At 47.7% G+C, this 18,382-nt stretch overlaps 8 protein-coding genes across 8 annotated transcripts; 5 read left to right on the top strand and 3 right to left on the bottom strand.

Moving 5' to 3' along the window:
• Positions 1–257: 257 nt before the first annotated feature.
• LAJ45_09699 (uncharacterized protein) lies at positions 258–1,151 on the top strand (the record flags this gene model as incomplete). The annotated part of the gene is made up of 3 exons (XM_046119239.1): positions 258–301; positions 411–565; positions 634–1,151. 3 exons carry the CDS (start codon positions 258–260, stop codon positions 1,149–1,151), a joined length of 717 nt encoding a protein of 238 aa, XP_045967561.1.
• Positions 1,152–3,102: 1,951 nt separating this feature from the next.
• On the bottom strand, positions 3,103–5,021 carry LAJ45_09698 (uncharacterized protein; the record flags this gene model as incomplete). Its single annotated transcript, XM_046119238.1, has 4 exons — positions 3,103–3,218; positions 3,282–3,561; positions 3,630–4,507; positions 4,568–5,021. The coding sequence occupies 4 exons, from the start codon at positions 5,019–5,021 to the stop codon at positions 3,103–3,105; spliced, it is 1,728 nt and encodes a 575-aa protein (XP_045967560.1).
• A 700-nt stretch (positions 5,022–5,721) lies between these two features.
• LAJ45_09697 (uncharacterized protein) lies at positions 5,722–7,023 on the top strand (the record flags this gene model as incomplete). Its single annotated transcript, XM_046119237.1, has 5 exons — positions 5,722–5,739; positions 5,890–5,935; positions 6,013–6,141; positions 6,206–6,751; positions 6,818–7,023. The coding sequence occupies 5 exons, from the start codon at positions 5,722–5,724 to the stop codon at positions 7,021–7,023; spliced, it is 945 nt and encodes a 314-aa protein (XP_045967559.1).
• An 875-nt stretch (positions 7,024–7,898) lies between these two features.
• LAJ45_09696 (uncharacterized protein) lies at positions 7,899–9,218 on the top strand (the record flags this gene model as incomplete). Its single annotated transcript, XM_046119236.1, has 2 exons — positions 7,899–8,712; positions 8,806–9,218. The coding sequence occupies 2 exons, from the start codon at positions 7,899–7,901 to the stop codon at positions 9,216–9,218; spliced, it is 1,227 nt and encodes a 408-aa protein (XP_045967558.1).
• A 1,598-nt stretch (positions 9,219–10,816) lies between these two features.
• Positions 10,817–11,599, top strand: LAJ45_09695 (uncharacterized protein; the record flags this gene model as incomplete). Its single annotated transcript, XM_046119235.1, has 2 exons — positions 10,817–11,290; positions 11,354–11,599. 2 exons carry the CDS (start codon positions 10,817–10,819, stop codon positions 11,597–11,599), a joined length of 720 nt encoding a protein of 239 aa, XP_045967557.1.
• A 1,080-nt stretch (positions 11,600–12,679) lies between these two features.
• On the bottom strand, positions 12,680–13,984 carry LAJ45_09694 (uncharacterized protein; the record flags this gene model as incomplete). Its single annotated transcript, XM_046119234.1, has 2 exons — positions 12,680–13,292; positions 13,347–13,984. 2 exons carry the CDS (start codon positions 13,982–13,984, stop codon positions 12,680–12,682), a joined length of 1,251 nt encoding a protein of 416 aa, XP_045967556.1.
• A 529-nt stretch (positions 13,985–14,513) lies between these two features.
• LAJ45_09693 (uncharacterized protein) lies at positions 14,514–15,740 on the bottom strand (the record flags this gene model as incomplete). The annotated part of the gene is made up of 5 exons (XM_046119233.1): positions 14,514–14,544; positions 14,798–14,799; positions 14,937–14,981; positions 15,053–15,094; positions 15,561–15,740. The coding sequence occupies 5 exons, from the start codon at positions 15,738–15,740 to the stop codon at positions 14,514–14,516; spliced, it is 300 nt and encodes a 99-aa protein (XP_045967555.1).
• Positions 15,741–15,934: 194 nt separating this feature from the next.
• LAJ45_09692 (uncharacterized protein) lies at positions 15,935–17,554 on the top strand (the record flags this gene model as incomplete). The annotated part of the gene is made up of 3 exons (XM_046119232.1): positions 15,935–16,124; positions 16,220–16,317; positions 16,373–17,554. 3 exons carry the CDS (start codon positions 15,935–15,937, stop codon positions 17,552–17,554), a joined length of 1,470 nt encoding a protein of 489 aa, XP_045967554.1.
• Positions 17,555–18,382: the final 828 nt, after the last annotated feature.

Below are 18,382 nucleotides of genomic sequence, written 5' to 3'. Positions count from 1 at the left end.
TGAGGATACTGTCTGTGTCTGTGTCTGTGTCTGTGTCGGTGTCAATGAGAGTGTGTGCCTGAATTCTCACTTGTATGCGGCGGTGTCAGAGTTACTGAGCTGCGGGTAACTGCAATCCCTGTCTGCCAAGCCCTGCGGCTCGAGACGAAATTCTTCAGAGGAAAAGCTTGGATTTCTTCAACCTCTTCAACCTCTTCAGCACAAACACCACCATCAACACCAGAGAATATCACAACCCCCATAAATATATATACACAATGCCAAACAAGAAGCGCCGCAACAAGAGCGCCCCCGCCCTCGAGTAACTCCCCCTCCCTCCCCCTCCCAATCCCCCCAATTCTCTCCTCCCCTCCCTCATCACCCCCACTCCCCCATCTGTCCACAAACACCCCACTAATCCCCCTCTCCAGCTTCGAGCTCCCCCCCACAACCCTTGCCTCCACTACCAACCTCTCAAGCACAAAGTCCCGCCTCCGCGCCAAGCGCAACCGCCGCGCCAAAAATACCTTCGAATCCCAAGACGACACGCCTAAAGCCTTCACACGCCTCCTCGCCTTCGCTGCCGGTACCCGCCGCCTCCCCAAGGGCCCCGACAACGGCCGCCCCCCCCCTCGAAGAAACGCAAGACCGCAGACCCAGACCCCAAAGATGCAAAGGAGCAGAAAATGAAAGACGCCGCAGACCAGCTCACGATCCAGCCCGGCGAGTCGCTAAGCGAGTTTAACCGCCGCGTGGACGCCTCGCTGCCCGTTGACCTGAAGGTTGCGCGGGAGCCACGGAAGCCGAAGGCCAAGAAGGCAGCTGATGCCGCCAAGGCCGCTCCCGCGCCCGAGCTTGAAGACGAGGGCGACTATAGCGATGGCGAGGGCGGTGGCGGCGGGGGGAGGAAGCGGCGGAGGGCGGCGTCGCCGGATCCGTGGGCCATACTAGCGAGTAAGCGGGAGGCGCCCAAGTTTGGGGATGTTGCGCCGGCGCCGCCTAGTCTGGCAAGGCCGAGGGAGGTGCTGCATAGCAGGGGGATTGTGGATGTGGATGGGGTGCCGAAGAGTGCGGGGAGCAGGGCGCGGAGGGAGGGGCTTGCGGTGGAGAGGAAGGGCGTGGTGGAGGCGTATCGGAAGCTTATGCAGGGGAAGAGGGGAGAGGAGGTGTAGCGGGTGGGCGCAAGGAGGCGGGGGGGTGTGTGTATATATAGATTTTTTGCTATTGCACTATTTTCTGTGCTGTGGTGCTGGTGTTTTGTCAGTTCTTTCTTGGTCTTTTGTTCTTGTAGATAAACCTCTAATCACGGCCTTATTTGCTCCATAATAGTCGCCAGTAACATACAATACTGCTCCCGAGGGAATCAGCCCCAACCAGCAACTAATCAAGCCACCCTCCAGAAAGCTTTCCCAAGAATCATTTCCAGTGCGAGTGACCGCTTATGATTGATAGCCCTAACCCTAGCTGAAGAGTTGATTGGTCAATTGATAACTCAGATTGTATGCAGCCCGGAGGCTATGACAATATCTGACATACCAAAACCCTAGCTGAGGAGACCTCATCAAAACTATCGTTATCAGCGTTTTCAGGGCTGTTGGTGATCGAGACCTCGCCATGTGAGGTCGGGCGGGGTTGCTTGTCAAGAAAGATGACTCGAATCATGTAGTGTACGAGGCCGAGTATCCTTGCCCTTGCCTCGAGAACTTCCGGGGACAATTATTGGCTATAATACACACTTAATATACCCTAATCAGATGAGGCCATGGACAAAGTACCTTTTATTTTGAGAAACATCACTTTTTTTGGTTCACCGGGTCATTTCTTTATCGTCCTCGAGGACAACGCTGCCGGACCTCGAGGGGAGACAAGGACAGAGGTCAACAAGGATAAGCTACCTCGAGGGTACCCCAAACCTCGCCTCGTCTCCAGTGTCCTTATAGACCACACTATAGCTAGTGGAGTGAGAGTCTTCAAAGCTATCGTTATCGGCGTTTCTAGGGCTATTGGTGATTGAGATTTTGCTATTGGAGGTCTACAAGCTGGTTCTCAAGAAGGATTGCTCAAATTGAGTCGAATGGGAGAAGATGAGAGTGATGATACATGTAGTTGAGTCAGGTCGGTGCTGCTTAACTTTGTATATAGGTCTCGGAAATAACACATATGCTTGACTAGTTACAACCACGTTAGTACATGTAGCTTTGGTAATGTGTCTTGATTTGGCTTGCGTGGAAGCATATGAGCATCGGGTTATGTAGCCTGCAGCTAGCTGCAGCGCCGTTTGTACTCGTAGTGGTAGGACGTTTGCCATGGAGATGGGGTTCGATTCCTCTCAAGACCTGATCATTTCTATTTACTACCTCTTTTTTTTTAGTGGTGCGAGGGGATCGATAAACACAAAGGCACGGGGGCACGAGACGATAACCCTAACTGAGAAAGGAAATGGTAGTGAATATAGGTTGAAAGAAAGAATCAGTCTTCTTTCCCCATCCTCTGTATATAGAGCAACTAGTAGTGCGGGTAGTCCTCCCTCACTGACGCATAAATCTCATAGGGCCTCTGCAACATAACCACACATCTCTGTGTAGGTGGATGGAAATTTTATAGCCCCGTCTGGGGCCCACACAATTAACCAACAATCGAATAGATAAATGGAAAAATTGATCATGGATTATCACTCGCACGTGAAGAGTAGTGGTTGTGGGGGCGGGCTATGTCTAAATAGCTACTTGGCCTGTTCGGAAGAACATGGTATGTATTGGAAACTGTGATGGTGGATTTGCTAGTGTATTATGCTGAAAAATAAACCTGAGAAAGGTGTTCGGATGGACTTATAGTACGCCGTCCAATTGGCGAGAGTGGCCCCATCAAGGGCGAAAGTAACACTAACCACACTCTGGGGTCTGGCTGAGACGTTGGCGTCAGCCATAAGGAGAACCAGCCCAGTCCATATATGCGGTTCTAAGCCTTGAATCAGGCCCTTGGTATCACGTATGATTTAACGATTCAAACTGCACGAGAGTTACTTGATAGGCTACATGTAATTGTGTATATATATTAACCTTTTACTTAGAATCATAAATTATCACCAGTACTAATAGTCAGCTGTCGACTGCGCTCAATGCTTTAGCCCGAAGTCCCACTCTGTGCCTGCTTTGCCGCCTCATCCTCCGCCGCAAGTCCTCTGTTCGACGGTCCCATAACACACTTTCCAGTAAGTCCATCAAACCTAGATCCATGAACTAAGAAAGAAATCAGTTAGAGTACCTTCCTTTGAAAAAGATGAGGGTTGATGAATAACATACCTGGACAGTCCCAACTCTTCTCCGACGCATTCCACGCAACCACACCACGCAAATGGGGACATATCGCCGAAAACTTGGTGACATTGCCCTCGCCATCCTTGTACACCGCGATCGGCTTTCCGAGCTTCGACAATCCGCCATGCATGACCGCACCCGAGCATGGGGGGATCTCCTCAATGTCTGATACGTCCGATGCGATGTACCTCTTGTACTGCAAGTTCTGGTTAAGGTTCTCGCTAATGACATCGGGAATAGTTCTCGGCTTCGGCTTTCTCGAGGGCTGTATAGCCCCGCCCAAGGATTATCGACACCCTCTATCAGATCACTCAAAAGCTTTCCAGCAATAACACCATGTGTGAGGCCGTTTCCGGAATCACCGGTGTTGATGTAAACGTCCCTGTCGGAGCCAGTGTTATGCCCGATGTACGCCATGTAGTCGTTCGGCTCCACGATCTGGCCGGACCACTTGAACTCCACGTCCTCCACAAAGGGGAAATGTGCGCGTGTCCAGTCTGCAAGTTTTTTATAGTGGGCCTCGTACCCTTCGGTGCTTTCCTGCCCGACTTTGTGGTCTTCGCCTCCGGTGATGATGTACTCGTACTTTGGATCCGGGTGGGCTGTCTTCTTGACGTAGACGTAGGGGTCGCCGTTGTCGTAGATGAGAATGTCTTTGTAGGCGCCCTTGGGTGCCCTCATGGCAACGCAGTACGTGCGATAAAAGGCTTCTTTGTCGATGACCTCGAGCATGTGTAGCGGGACATTGGTGGCCATGATCATGTGTTTTGCGTCGATCTCATGGCCGCCTTCAGTGGTTACTGTGACGCCACTTCCACTGTCCTTATGCTTTGACATACGGGTGTGGGAGTATGCCTGGAACAGACCCTTGTGCTTGGTTGATAATGATTTCAGGATTCCGTTCAGGTACTTTGTAGGGTGGAAGGTCGCCTGCTTAGGCCACTCGAGGACGGCCCCGGTGTAGGCCTCACCTATGCTGCCTTTCTCATTGTAGTTTACGTTGATCCCGAGCTTTTTACAGGCCTCGAGCTCTTGTGGGAGATCGTTCTTGGAGGAGTAGTCGGGGTGGCTGTCCGGTACTTCGACAATCTGGTACCCGGGGAGCGTTCGGTACTCGCAGTCGATGCCTTCTGCAGCTGCGACTTCACCGATATGCTCAAGTGCGTACTGGTGGGAATCAAAAGCCTTTTTGGCACCGTCTTCGCCGAATGCTATATTGAAGGTTCAATTAGCCGCATGTTCTCCCACACACACACTTCTGGATTACTTACTTTTGATCAACTCGTAGTAATTGTCATCCAAGGCACTGCTAAGATGTCCGGAAGTCCTTCCGGTCTCCCCAGACAGAACGGCTCGTGCATCAATGAGGGTGACTGACTTTCCCCTCTTAACACACTCATATGCCGCACTTATACCAGCAATTCCAGCACCAACAATCAGAACCTCAGTACTGAGATTCTTGTCTAACTTTGGAAACTCTGGAAATTTGCTGTAAGGCTCAGTGGCGATCCATACAGGCTGCTTATAGCCCGAGGTATGGTCCATGCCATAGTTATCTCTCATTGATTTTTGATCATCAATCATAGTTGCGTGCTTTGCGAAGCCTCTAGTAGTGGTGATATAGGCCGACGTGACTTGAGCGACTCTGGGGGAGAATTTCCGTGTAGTGAAGAGGGTGTGCCGAATGTTGAGTGATCTGGCAGCGGTGCGGCGTAGGGCAAACATTTTCTCATATAGTGGAGCAGTGAAACGGCAGATCGATTGACAGGCAACATCTCGAAGTTATAGATCCCTAGAGTAAGGCTTGATGAGCTCATTGTTCTCCACTAGAATCGACCTGTTGAATGAATGATGACGTTGGCTATCGTGGTATTGTGGAGAGCTGCCAGCCGTTCATGCGAGTCTGCGCGGAGGTTTGGTCCGATGCCAGAGATTTCTATGCATGTACTCGCATGTAGCATAAAGAACCAGAAAATGCAAATGCCTAGTTTGTATGGCAGATCGGCGCCACTCCATACAAATAATCCCTGCTTTGTCACTTGCATTTTCTGGTTCTTATTGCTACACGCGAGTATGGGTACTAGTGGAGTAGACAAAGAGAGAAACCAATTGCAGCTCCTGTATCAATACATCCATATGGGCGATAAGAAGAAATCTACACTGGGAACACTATGCAGCTCGGTAATAAATACTAGTTTGTAGGTAGAGTGGATACTCTAGGCATTAATTGAATTGGCTTGTGGGCAAAGGGTGGGCTTCCAATTCCCAACCTATCATTGGGTCATCCCGCACAAGCGAATATCCCGCACCTTGCCTTGCTAGAGCCGATATCAAACTGGTGAAGGAAGGTGGAAAGAGGCTTTTCAGATGTAGTCATTTTTCATCATCGAAAGCGTGAGTGATGTTGCATGAAGCAAGTGACGTCATGAGGCTCGCCCGCGAGGTAATGCCAAGACGTCGCACAAGCTCAGTCCAGTCACCCAGCTACTACATACCTAGTCCAAGTCCAACCTCATCTCAACAGACAGGATCTGCGCGAGAGCTTCGCGCGCATCGTACAGAGCTCGATTTCACTGAATAACCGCGTATCAAGATTGCTAGGCTTCTATTCCCTCGTTTTCTACGCAGAACCAGAGGCTGTAAGTCGAGTGACTCTCTAGAGCAAGTGTAAAGCATGTGCCTGGAGCTATCCAGCTAACCAGGCATCCAACCAAAGGGTATCGAAACCGCTGTAGCGCAACCCTATCTTCAATGACCTCCAAGCCAGGCGAAAAGCGCAAAACACCCAGCGATGAAGTCGACCGCGCCCAGCCCTCCTCCTCCACTTCTGACACCAAAAGCGCATGTTCGTCCAGCTCCCTGAGGGTACAAAGTAACCCCACTAGAAGCTAATAAAGCCGAGAAAAAAGTCACAGCCTTGATGAACCGTCCCCCGCCGCCTCCACCCCCCGAGAAAAAGCCCAAATATTCCGGCTTCCCCGGCCGTGACGGTCTCGGCGAATATCTGGCAAAGCCAGAGTCCTTCCCACCAACCGTCGTGATAGCGCATAACAGCGCATGCGTGTTCATCAAGGACCTCTACCCCAAAGCCAGTATCCACGCCCTCCTCCTCCCACGGGACCCACAGAAATGCCTAGCGAACCCGTTCGACGCGCTTGAGGATGAAGTGTTCTTTGAAGAGATGAAGAAGCAGGCCGAGACGCTCAAGAAACTAGTTTCCAAGGACCTCAAGCGCCGGTATGGGAAGTTCTCGGAGAAGGATAAGAAGTTGGAGGAGTATGAGCAACGGGAGGCAATGGGAGAGCTTGTTGACGGTGAAGTGAGACCTCAGGGGAGAGACTGGGAGAGTGAGGTGAAGGTCGGATTCCATGCGGGACCGAGCATGAACCATCTCCATATCCACGTGATATCGAGGGATAATTACTCGAGTTGCCTAAAGAAGGCGCTGCATTATAGTATTTTCCCCTTCCTTCCTTCTTTCACACTCTTCGTCTCACTTGATATTCACTCACAGTGCACAGACTCTTTCAATACAAACTTCTTCGTAAACATAGAAGAATTGCCACTAAGCAAATCTGAGCGGAACTATAGGCAAAGCAGTGACACTAGAAAATCGCAACTGTCGCAGGATTTTGAGTGCTGGAGATGCGGCATGAACTTCAAAAGGTCGTTTGTGAGGCTGAAGGAACATCTAGCGATAGAGTTTGAGGCGTGGAAGAAAGAGTAGGATTAGTAGCAAACCAGCTATTCTTATCACTTTATGTTGTACCATAGAGCGCTCTGCGTAGTAAAAAGAATAGTTGATAGTAAGCTCAACTCCTGCCGGGCCCCTAGTAACGTAAAATCATCGTAGTATTTAATTCGTAGGGGTACGTTTGTGCATGAACTACCTGAGCTAGTCGTTTGCACGCAGTGGAGCCTGAGGTCTTCTATTTGCGGGGTTAGGGCTTGGCTCACGCTACTCGCTGAGTCTCACTCTATCCTCAAAGTAAGAAAGACTAGGCCATGATTGATTTATCGGGCTTTGGTAGTTATGTAGAAAATATTTTGTTAGAGGATATGATATCGAAACATAAAACATAATCTCATGTTCCGTTGGCCATCTATTTGCTTTGTCGTGAAACACATGAAGGGTGTACGGTACATGTATTTTTCCCGCGTCGAGCTTTGTGTACGTAAGTAACCACATGCATTCAATGTCGTATTTAGTAAATAGGACGCCTGAACCACTACTCCAGCTATCAAACTCCTTTACACCTCCCCCCCATACTACAACCACCGAAATTCGAAAGTTTAAGCCAATCCAAAAAGGTAAATATTTCATTATTTCGCGCGAATGTAGACATCAAACTAACATCGCTTATCAAATGCTAGCTAGCCTAATCCAAACTGGATCCTCTCGTGTCGGTCGAGCCATTACAGTGGAGTCCCGATAGTAGCAACCTCGATAATAGCATATCCTCGATAGTAGCATATAGTTGGGCAATCCCAAACGGGTCGGTACGGGCAAAGTTGTTCTCGATACAAGCATATCCCCGATAGTGGCACACGAAAATCCGTTCCCGACCATATGCTATTATCGAGACTCCACTGTAATTCAACATGCTATTGACGGATCTACCTAGAGATATTCTTCTTGAGATCCTTGATCGTCTCTGGGAAGATTCTCAGCCCAATTTTAGCAGTGAGGAGTTTATATTTCGATGCCGCAGTATGATCGGGGTCGGTGCGACTTGTCGAGCTCTTAGGATTGCCGCACTGCCTTACATCTACTCTGAACTTTCGTTAAGCATAAATAGAGAGGCCCTCTGCAAGTTCTTGAACGACTACAAATACATTGCAGCATACATCCGCAAGCTCACTTTTACCTACTCCGATCGCTTGGATTCACTCTCTCCTTTCCTGGTTCGGAATGTCATCTCTCAGTGCACGGGACTACAGACACTGGATATTATATGTTATAATGACAGTACAGTTCTTGATTATTCTGCACGTATGATCCTGGAATGGTTACCTCCAGAATCGATACAGTCAATTGAATGTCTGGACATCATGACCAATATGGGGGACATATTGCAGTGCGTCCAGAGGGTTGGAAAGTTGTCTGTAAACGGGGATTTTTCTAAACTACAAGATCTTAAACTCGATGGTCGATTAAACAACCGCAGTATTTTTGATTTAGTTCCGAACGAGGTGGGCTCAGAAATCCTCCCGCAGGTGCGGAAGTTATCGCTCAAAACTTGGCTCAAAGAGACTGGGCCGTTAGGGGCATTCATCGCAAAAATGCTGCCGAATGTTGAGTCTCTACACTTGGAAACGGTGGAAAAACTGGCGTATACGATTCTAAGCGCTTATGTCGATTTGGGAACAAGAATCACAGAACTTCAGATCGCCGAATGCCACCCTATCCCTATAGGTATCGACACAACAATTCATGCAATATCTCCATACCATCTTTGCGAAATAATCCCAAAGTTATCTCATAGACTTACAAAGTTTACCATTCCAGCCGAGAGTCCGGATCTTTCACCAGTCTGTCATTGTTTATTCAGGAACATCGACGACTGGCCATTGTTGGTCGAGCTAACGCTCAGTGGCGTGACGGGATGTGAAGGTTTAAAGCCAGATCTGTTGCACTCAGCGATGACAGAGCTTGCACGTACTCATCCGGGAGCAACAATTCTGCTGGAAAGGGGGAGAGACCTCATGGTTGACATTAAACCGAAAGGGCCTAAAACCATTGCACCGGTGGAGATATTCGAAAGACTTTCTATACCTTTTGACCATTTCTACCCCCCCTCCCCCTATTACGACGAATTCTATGATCATGATCATGACTTTGACCTTGATGTCGAGGATGCAATGGAGGAATACTTTGAGAATGAAAATTATGAGGACGACGATTATTATTATGGGTATTAGGTTTTTGGGTAGTATGGGAGATGCTGAAGATAGAAGATAATCGTAACTCAAGTCATTACCTACCAGAGGCTACATGTGGAAGCTCTACTTTATTTGTCATTCCTTTTCTTAGAGTTTTTACAGGTGTGGAAGGGATTGGTATCTAGGCTCTTTTTCATTCCTCTTCATGTTTTCTTACAAGGAAATGAAAAGTAGTTACATATACATGTTTTCGTAGGTCCTTGAGCCTCGTTTCGCACCCCATAGAGCAGCTATTGTAAACGTTTGCTCGATACATGTATTTACGCATGTATTCTGTCTTATGGCTATCCTTAGTTTCGTTTTCACATCTTAGAGATAGCTGTTTTTGGCGCGGAAACTTCCAACCGAGAACAGTCCTCAAGTTCCAACGGAGGAACGAGGCCGCTGGTATAACTTTTATATCATTCCAGATGTGTAGGCTATTTATCGGGATTTTAGATCATTGGCAGTGCCATTTTGTCTTGGCAATACGCTAGGTTTCGGCAAGTTCCACTTCACCTGCGCCTTTCGATTCGATCTAAATACCTACATACAGTTCAGTCCAAAGCCTGTGCCCGGATTCCTCAAGACTCCATTGTGGGTGTCACATATCATTGTCGTACAGGTATACGAAGATAAAACCAATCATTACCCATGGTATCCCTACCCAACATATCATCATTTATCTAAATATGCCGGAGAACATGGCGTTGGCAATATGATACCTGCGATTGGTTGTAAATTGAATTGGGGATAAACAACGACTTTCCAAACCATACGTACGTCCTTCTACTTCAAAGTCATGTCGATGTCCGGCCAGGCACTCAATTTCTTTTGGCCCATCTAGCTCCGGAAGGTGACTTGACCTCGCGGTATTGTATAAAGTTCGTGCACATCGAGGCCTCTTCTAAAAAGATGACTGAAGGTTGGCAGAAACAATTCTCTATTACGGCATATAGCGCTATAAGCTGAATATCCCATTGTACTTATTGGTGAATGATACTTTCTGATAAAACTTGAGTGAAATAAAGTTATACATGCAGTCTAAAAATATATATATATGCTGCACGTCTCCAGATAACACATCAAGCGAATAGACCTCCGAGAAAAAATTATGGAACGTTCGATCTGATCGGTTCCAGCGAATTTACATAACATCTCCAGAGTTACAATCCACATGTCTTTGGATAAAAAGCAAATATATACCTTTCAAACTATGTAGTTCCATGCAAGCCTTCTATGACGATTAGAAAAAGCACAGCCTCACTTACTAGTAGAAACGGGTCCAATGCCTTTAGAGCAAGACTTTCATAGCCCCTCATTCCCAGGATTGAGGTTCATATCACATTTTCAAAGATTCTCCTGCATCAAAACTTGAACTACTAAGGTGTACTGTAGTTGATCAACGGGCAAAGAGCAGGTTCATGGACGACCGTTTATTACATACGAGGGACAATGGTTCTTAGTTATCATCGTCTAATACCCCGCTATACCAGTTGTAGTATGCCCCCGGCCTGTAGATAATAGACCTGTATATAAGAAAGCTATAAATACCTACTCCCACTCTATACTCTGGACATCAACGAACGGCCGAAATCATGAGGATTCAAACCCAAAATCTCCGTTTTATACTATCTTTTGTACTCCTGACCTTCAGCACTTGTCAGGAGACCGAGACCATACCATTTCCCATAACAACAACCTTAACGAGGGGAGCAACTCCCGTAACGCTTACCCTAGCAGGACCAGCATATGTAACATCATACATCGTCAGCTCGGCGGAAACCACCTTAGGACCAGCAACGGCTCCACCTTTTGTTACTGCGGCCACAAACGTTGTCTTTGCCAACGAATTAACTACCCTGACGGTTTTCTACAGCGGGGGTGAAGACCTACCTCCATCAGTCTTTGTCATGACAAAAGCCCCATCGTGGACAACAGCTACAATACCATACCCCGAACCGACTGAAGTTGCCAGCGAAACAGAGACAGAGGAATATCCACCCGACACTCTGACATATTCATCAACGTACGGATGGAGATATAACCCAGACTACACATACACAACCACAGTAAGAAGCCATCATTAGACATTGAAAACTGAGAATATATAGCAAAACTTATGGGTATGATAGCCCGAAAACACCTACACCTACGAATGGGAAGACTCGGACATAGATACAGATGGGGGCGATATCGGCCCTGCCGGTATCTACATTTGGTTGCCAGTTGTCCTTGGCACATTCATCGTCTTTGGTTTAATATTTATCTGTTGTTGCCGCAAACCACCGCCAGCGCCAGAAGCACCACCACCGTACGATTTTGAGGGGAAAGACGCGGGAAAGACAAACACTGATAGGCCAGAGGTTATTATCTGTTAGTATGGACGATGGGGTGTTTGACTTTTATGGATCATGACGACAACGACGATAGAATATTTTATTAGTTATATTTAAAAACGCTGCACCCCTGCGGCATCATTTTAGGTTGAAGTTTGATAGCTCCTCGAACTCTGACGGTATAAACCTACTTTGTATAGTGTAGCCTTCTTGTTTCTCTCCCTTGTCATTTTCTACTGTAGTTCATGGATCATCACTCGCTTATATTTAAAAATTGCATTTAAAGTTCCAGAACCCGGTCAATAAAACACCAACTACAAATTCCCAGATAGGCATGATCTGCATCCAACAAGACTTGGAACATTTCTGAAGCACTTTGGTTTCGTCGGGTGATCCGAGGTTATGTCTGTTTTATATCCTCAATACGCCGTGTCTGAAGGAGCTACGTGAACCCATGAATGAATATATAAATCAAATTCACCCAGACAAAATCTTCACAAAGGATCACTCGCACGCTAGCGACGCTAACCGGCCCCTATTACTTGTCTAACTATATTCGCTAGTAGGAACTGTTTATTGATTTGGGCACGAGACTAGCCCCACACTAAAGAAGTCATGATAAACCGTGCAGGAAAGGCATTTTACAGATCCAGCGTGATACAAACTCAAGGACATGTCACGTCACACAGTGAGTGCGAGAGGCGCAAAATATATACTTTCCAAATATTGTTATAGACTCTTCCAGACTACATATAGATATCCAAGCACCTAGCAGGCATTGATGGCCTTCATAACAAAAAAAGGTGAAAATTACTATCACAAAGAAGATAAATTGCGCAATACGCAACTAAACATAGGGAAAAAGAAAAAGAAAAAACTCCACCCCCGAGAATAAAATAGAACGCAAAGAAAAAGATAAAACGGTAAAGAGAGATATCAAAAAGGAGTGAGGAATCACAAAATCTTCCCTTGTTGTTTTTGTTTGTTGTGCACATCGCCAGCCCCAACCTGGCCCCCCAGATTAACCCGAAAAAGCAACCCCAGACATCCAGCCGTGAATACGAAGATAAGAAAACAACAAAAAAGCTGGACCTCCAGCCAGGCTCAACAACCCCTAACCGCCTACATAAAAGCCGCCAAATTTCTCGCCATCATTTTCCTTGACGTTGTTTCTGTAGTTGTGACGGTCAAGTTACCAACATCACACCAGTTGCTGACCGGCAAGCAGCTGAGATACTTGCACCATGTGCACTTCTTCTCATACTTGTAAAAGTTGTTGATCAAGACAATCATCACGATGAGTGCTGCTGTTAGGGCGGCTGCGCGGGCAATCCAGAAAGCCCACCAGAGTGGCTTGCGGCCCTTGAAAAATCCGGTGGGAGACTTGATGAAAACAGATGCACTGTGTCCCTGCGTGGCAGATGAACCTCCCTCGGTATTGGCACCGTGCATATATGCGGGAGTCATCGGGGTGTATGGCGGGTCGCCGGCACCAATCTTTCGGCGGAGATTGACTGGGGAGTGGAGAAGAGCGATACCAAGGATAAAACCCATGAGAAAACCACCGATATGGGAGAAGTTATCGAGCCCTGGAAGAAGACCGATGGCAAAGCCAAGACAGATATCAAGAAGGAGGAAGAGTAATTCCTTCATTGGTGACTGCCGGTTAGTCCAGTTCCAGAGAAGATCCAAGAGCATGAGCGCGATTATGCCAAAAAGAGAACCGGAACAGCCACTGTAAATAGTTAGTGGGATGAAAGGTAAGACATTATTCTAGGGTGAGACATACGTTGAAGGTACACCATTCGGAGCGAAATTGCCGCCCAGAACAAAGCCGAAAATCCCCGACGCAAAATAGCACAATGCGAATCTGATGGGACCAATTTCACGTTCCATATCGACTCCAATTCGAAGCTGGAATAACATGTTAAAGCCAATATGAATGATCCCTGCGTGCAAAAACATAGGCACAATGAAGCGCCACCATTGATCGGGCTCCTTGCTCGACGATTTCCCACCCAGATCTTTTGGAATCTCATCACCCCCAAAACCACACCATTGCGAGAGAGTGCAGTTGTTGTCGGCGACGTCATATGTGGTCGCCGTGGGGCACGGAAAGTTGAGGGCTATATCCGCACGATCGGTGACACCTTCGATAAGCTTCATGCAAGGTACAAATCGTGCACCCATATTGATGAGTACATTTGTTGAAGGCCCAATCATAGGGTTAACCTGCGGCTTGATCATAATCGGACTTCCAGTTAGGATTGCATTACGCGCAATCTCGGCAATGAATACTGAAACCTGGATGGTAGATATTATCCAACAGAACCATGGTCTCTTGTGAGTATTATTCATGAATGGCGCCTGTTTTCGCTTCGGCTTCTTCCCACCCATCATCCCCATCTCCGCTGCAGACGCAGGCATGGGCGGTGGGTAATTCTGGTAATTCTGTGGCCGTGTGTCATGCAAAGGGATTCCATCATTGTATGGTTGTTGCTTATCGTAATTGCTGGAGTATGAGTTGTTGTGCGATAGTCCGGGGGGGAGTGCGCGGGCGGATGATACGACGTATCTACATCAATAGATTGTGTTGAGTGGTGACGCCCATAAAAGTCATCTGTGTAACCGATACCACCGTGTGTAGGTGGAAATGTTGGTTGGTTAGGCAAAGGCTTATTAATGGGCGAGACTGTTGAGTGTGAAGGAGCGGGCGATGAGGAGGGATGAGGAGGGTTTTGGTTCGGGGGGAAATTTGTGTTGATTGGCGCTGGGCCAGAATTGTAGTACTCAGCGGCCGACATTCTGACGTCGAGGGAGATGAAGTAAGAATCTGGTATGTTCCTTCCCTTTATTCCTTGACGGTTAAACGCAACGTATCTTTGTTGCCGATAACTATGATGATGAAAATGGGAGAAGACTTAGAAGGGAGAGGGGGTGGATGTAGGCAGCTCTTCTATCTAGGGTAGCAGAGGTAAGAACTAAAACTACAGGGTACCAGTGAGTCGTCAGCGTTTAGATTCCAAGATGTTGCGCAACCAATCACCGACGGCCAACTTGAAACAGGAGTATGGGACTACCGAGAATTGTGGAGGGACGAAATAGGTAGGAAGTAGATACAGGGGGGGATATTGGCAACAAAACTTAAATATATTCTACCCCAACAGAAGGTATGCAACATCGAAATCGAGTCTTGGGATAGAGGGGGGCGGGGGCAGCTGATGGGGGATATCCGCTTACTTCTTATTTCTCCAGAGTAATTATATGTAGCTGACACACGATGTGCTCGTTACACGATATATTCGACACACGTGAGTCGTAGAGGTGACGGGATCTTAAAGAATGCAGTTGACCTGGAAGACAACAATCAAGTGACAACCAAGGCCTTTTTAAAGTGTGTCGTCGAAAGAGAACGAAATGGCACCTACAGTTCTCTGGGTGTCAGTGGGATGGATGGAAGCCTTCTATATAAGTATTTCGAGTGGAGCCCCTCACCTGGCCCGAGTAGCGATCGACAAAATTCAATAAGTAAACGCACTGCACAGTTACGTTGTGCAGACAGGGGAGGGGATGTATGGTAGAGGAAGGAATGGATCTGTCGAAAGACAGCAAAAGAGAGTGGTGATAGAGAAAACGCGCGAGGTTTCCCTTGTCCAGGTTCCCTTTTTCCTAGTCGCCTGCCACAGCAACGGGTGACTGATTCGCGTCCATTAAAGCAACGCTACCCGTTTCTAGCAGAAGCTTCCCTGCAGTGCCTCCCGATTCGCAGCCTGGCTGTCGGTCGGGCTGTGCAAGAGCGAGATGGGCCCTGACTAACTGCTCTAACTTAGTCCCGAAATGCCAAAAATAACTGCACTTTCGTCATTACAATAACATTGTTTATTTGACAGGAGGCTGAGGTTGAGCAGCTGGGGAGTCCACAGTGCACTGAGCATATGCATAATTGAATCTACTCTATCCCCCTCCTGCGTTAGAAAAACAAAAATACATCATACATACATACAGAGCTGCTCGGCCTGCCGCTCTTCCGACCCTCAACGGTTTCCCTCACCGTAAGACAGCTGCTAGTACTTGCTGTGCTGGATGTAAATAAGTACTCTTTGCAAACTTTGAACGCTTTGTTCCCAGCGACATATCGTGCCAGGTACCGCTCTACCACTCCGTACTCAGTACTACACCACATATGCAACATCCCCTGTGCTCCTTCAACTCCTGATCTCCCTCCCACACACCCCAAACCCCCATCACTCGAGTGGGAATCAATCTAGAAGCTTTTTTTTCTTCGGGACTTTTCTGGAATAGAACACATCTCTCGAACCAACCAGGTGTCAAGCTAAACGTAGAGCTTGAAAACGTCCATTCACAAACATTGGACCGATGGACTCGCCAATACTCTCGCCAACGGGTCCACGTCACCGGAAAACCCGTTTATCCTGTCGTCGGATCGACAGGTTATGCTGCAGTCTCTTGTGCTATTTCCCTCTTGTTTTTATATCCGGAGTCTCAACATGGGCCGTGTACACATACTCTTACAGTATCTGCTGGAATAATATCGCTGGAGCCAAAGGTATCGCATTATCCCCCCATGCCGAAGAGCCTCCTCTTCCTCGGAGATCGACATTGTTCCCCAGGGATTGTCTGCTGATCTCACGGACCCCTTAGGCATTTTTCTCTCTTTCTTGGGCCTAACCCTCTATTTTCTCTTAAACTGGTCCTACTTTACAGCTGTATTTACGAATCCGGGTTCACCACTTGATAATGTGACCACCTACTCACTCCCTTTATCTCTTGAGGGAAACATCTAACAATCCTTAGAAACACTCTTATAGTTCCCTCCCAACAACCGAGACGTCGACTAATTCTTCCATAAGTGTTAAATCGTCCGGACAAGCCCGCTTCTGCAAGAAATGCCAATGCTACAAACCAGACCGCACCCACCACTGCAGTTCATGCAAGACCTGCGTCCTCAAAATGGACCACCATTGTCCATGGCTCGCAAATTGCCTCGGAATGTTCAATTACAAAGCGTTCATGTTGTTTCTGATTTACACCTCCGTATTTTGCCTTCTTTGTTTCGTAGTTAGCTCAGCATATGTCTACGAGGAGCTGTTGAGTTCAAATGCAAGCAGTAAATACCCGGTTGATGACTTTACACCAGTAAACTGGGTGCTACTAGCAGTCCTTTCGGGTATTATTGGATTGGTACTGAGCGGATTCACCATCTGGCATCTCACTCTCGTAGGCTCTGGGATGACAACCATTGAGTCTTTGGAGAAAGTGCGATACACAACACCCACACTTTCGCGTAGTGGAGTCCCAGCGCCTGGCGCACACCATCTCTACGACAACCCAGAAAATGACCCAACCTTCGACTACGCCGCCGAGCGAGAGCATGAGCGCGAACAAGAGTTCCGTCGCTACAACTCCTACATCCTCGAGGAATCCACCAAGAAGCTCCCCCATCCATTCGATCTCGGCAGAGCGCGCAACTTCCGCTGTGTATTCGGCCCACGGGAAGAGTGGTGGAAGTGGTTCATCCCGCGCTTCTCGGGCGTCGGGGATGGATGGAACTGGGAAACGAGCAATGAGTGGCGCATCGCTGCTGAGGCTGTAAGAGTTGAGAGAGAGCGTATGGGGCTTGACCAAGGCGATGATACGCGAACGGGATGGCCCGGTGCAAACCGACACCCAGCTGAAGGAAGGACTTGGAACGGTGGTAATCCGAATGGGCTCATCCGCCACGCGGGTGAGATGAAGCCGAGCAAGGCAGAAAGAATATTGGGGAAGCTGCCGGGCACATATAGCGATGGGGAGAACGTGCCGCTGCAAAGGATGAACAGGTCTCCAGATGATATCAGCAGTGATGAAGAAGACGACGAGAGAATCGACTTGGAGACTGGATTAGCTGTTGGGAGAAAGGCCAAGATGGAGCCTAGGAGCGCTGGAAGTGTAGGTTGGTCAACTTGGGGAGGAGACAGTGCCGAGGAGAGGTGGTAGGTGTAGTAGTTGTTGAACGGGGGACATTCCAAGTACAAAAAAATCTTTCCTATGGGTAGGTGGGGCGGCTGTTGGCGGCATCATTTGCGTTTGGCGTTTGTTTGTTACTTTTTTTTCTGGTATTATTATTATTTTCTTGTTTCTTGTTTTCTCTGACATGATTAGTAGTGAGTAACTCTTGTTTTATATCAATCTCCTTTTGTACCAATACCCCAAACTTAAAATGTTATGTAGTTAGTCATGTCAAGTACATGTATGTTTGAAGGCCAGTAAGTAACGGGTAGAATACCGGGATATTTTAGTGACCGGGGTTTTTTGTATTCATATTTGTTCCCATCTTCTCTCTTTTTCTCTCTTTCTGCTACCACTGGGGCTAGACCCCTTGCTCTTTAGGGCTTGCTGCTAGAAAAGGTACGTATTTACAAAACACACTACTATCCTCACATAGATTATCACTCCATACCTCGCGTCGTCGTGGTGTTAGTAGTATCTCGCCAGGATCACCGCACACAGGGGTCCGCTGATAAGATAATGCCACTCTACATATGCGCTATGCACCTATCGTGGCGGAGTACCAGGACGAGTGATACTTCAAGACGCAGTACGCGCGTCCGAGAAAAACTTTTCCAGTAGATGGTAGATAGATACACACATAGTTGGCAGTGCAGTGCAAGCCGGGAGGGATTTGTGGGTTGTCAAAAATAAACTACCTCTGTAGATACATTGTAGCCTATTTATTTATCCTTTATCGAAGTTTCTTTTTTATCGATTTTTGCGGTTACCTGTCCGTAGAGCGGTGGATGTGGTAGATGCGGTGGAGTGGCGAAC

This window comes from Morchella importuna (genome assembly GCF_003444635.1).
Source record: "Morchella importuna strain M04M26 chromosome Unknown Morimp01GS038, whole genome shotgun sequence".
NCBI classification, from domain to species: Eukaryota; Fungi; Ascomycota; class Pezizomycetes; order Pezizales; family Morchellaceae; genus Morchella; species Morchella importuna.
Note: the sequence above shows the minus strand (reverse complement) of the source record. Positions and strands in the feature narration are given on the sequence as shown.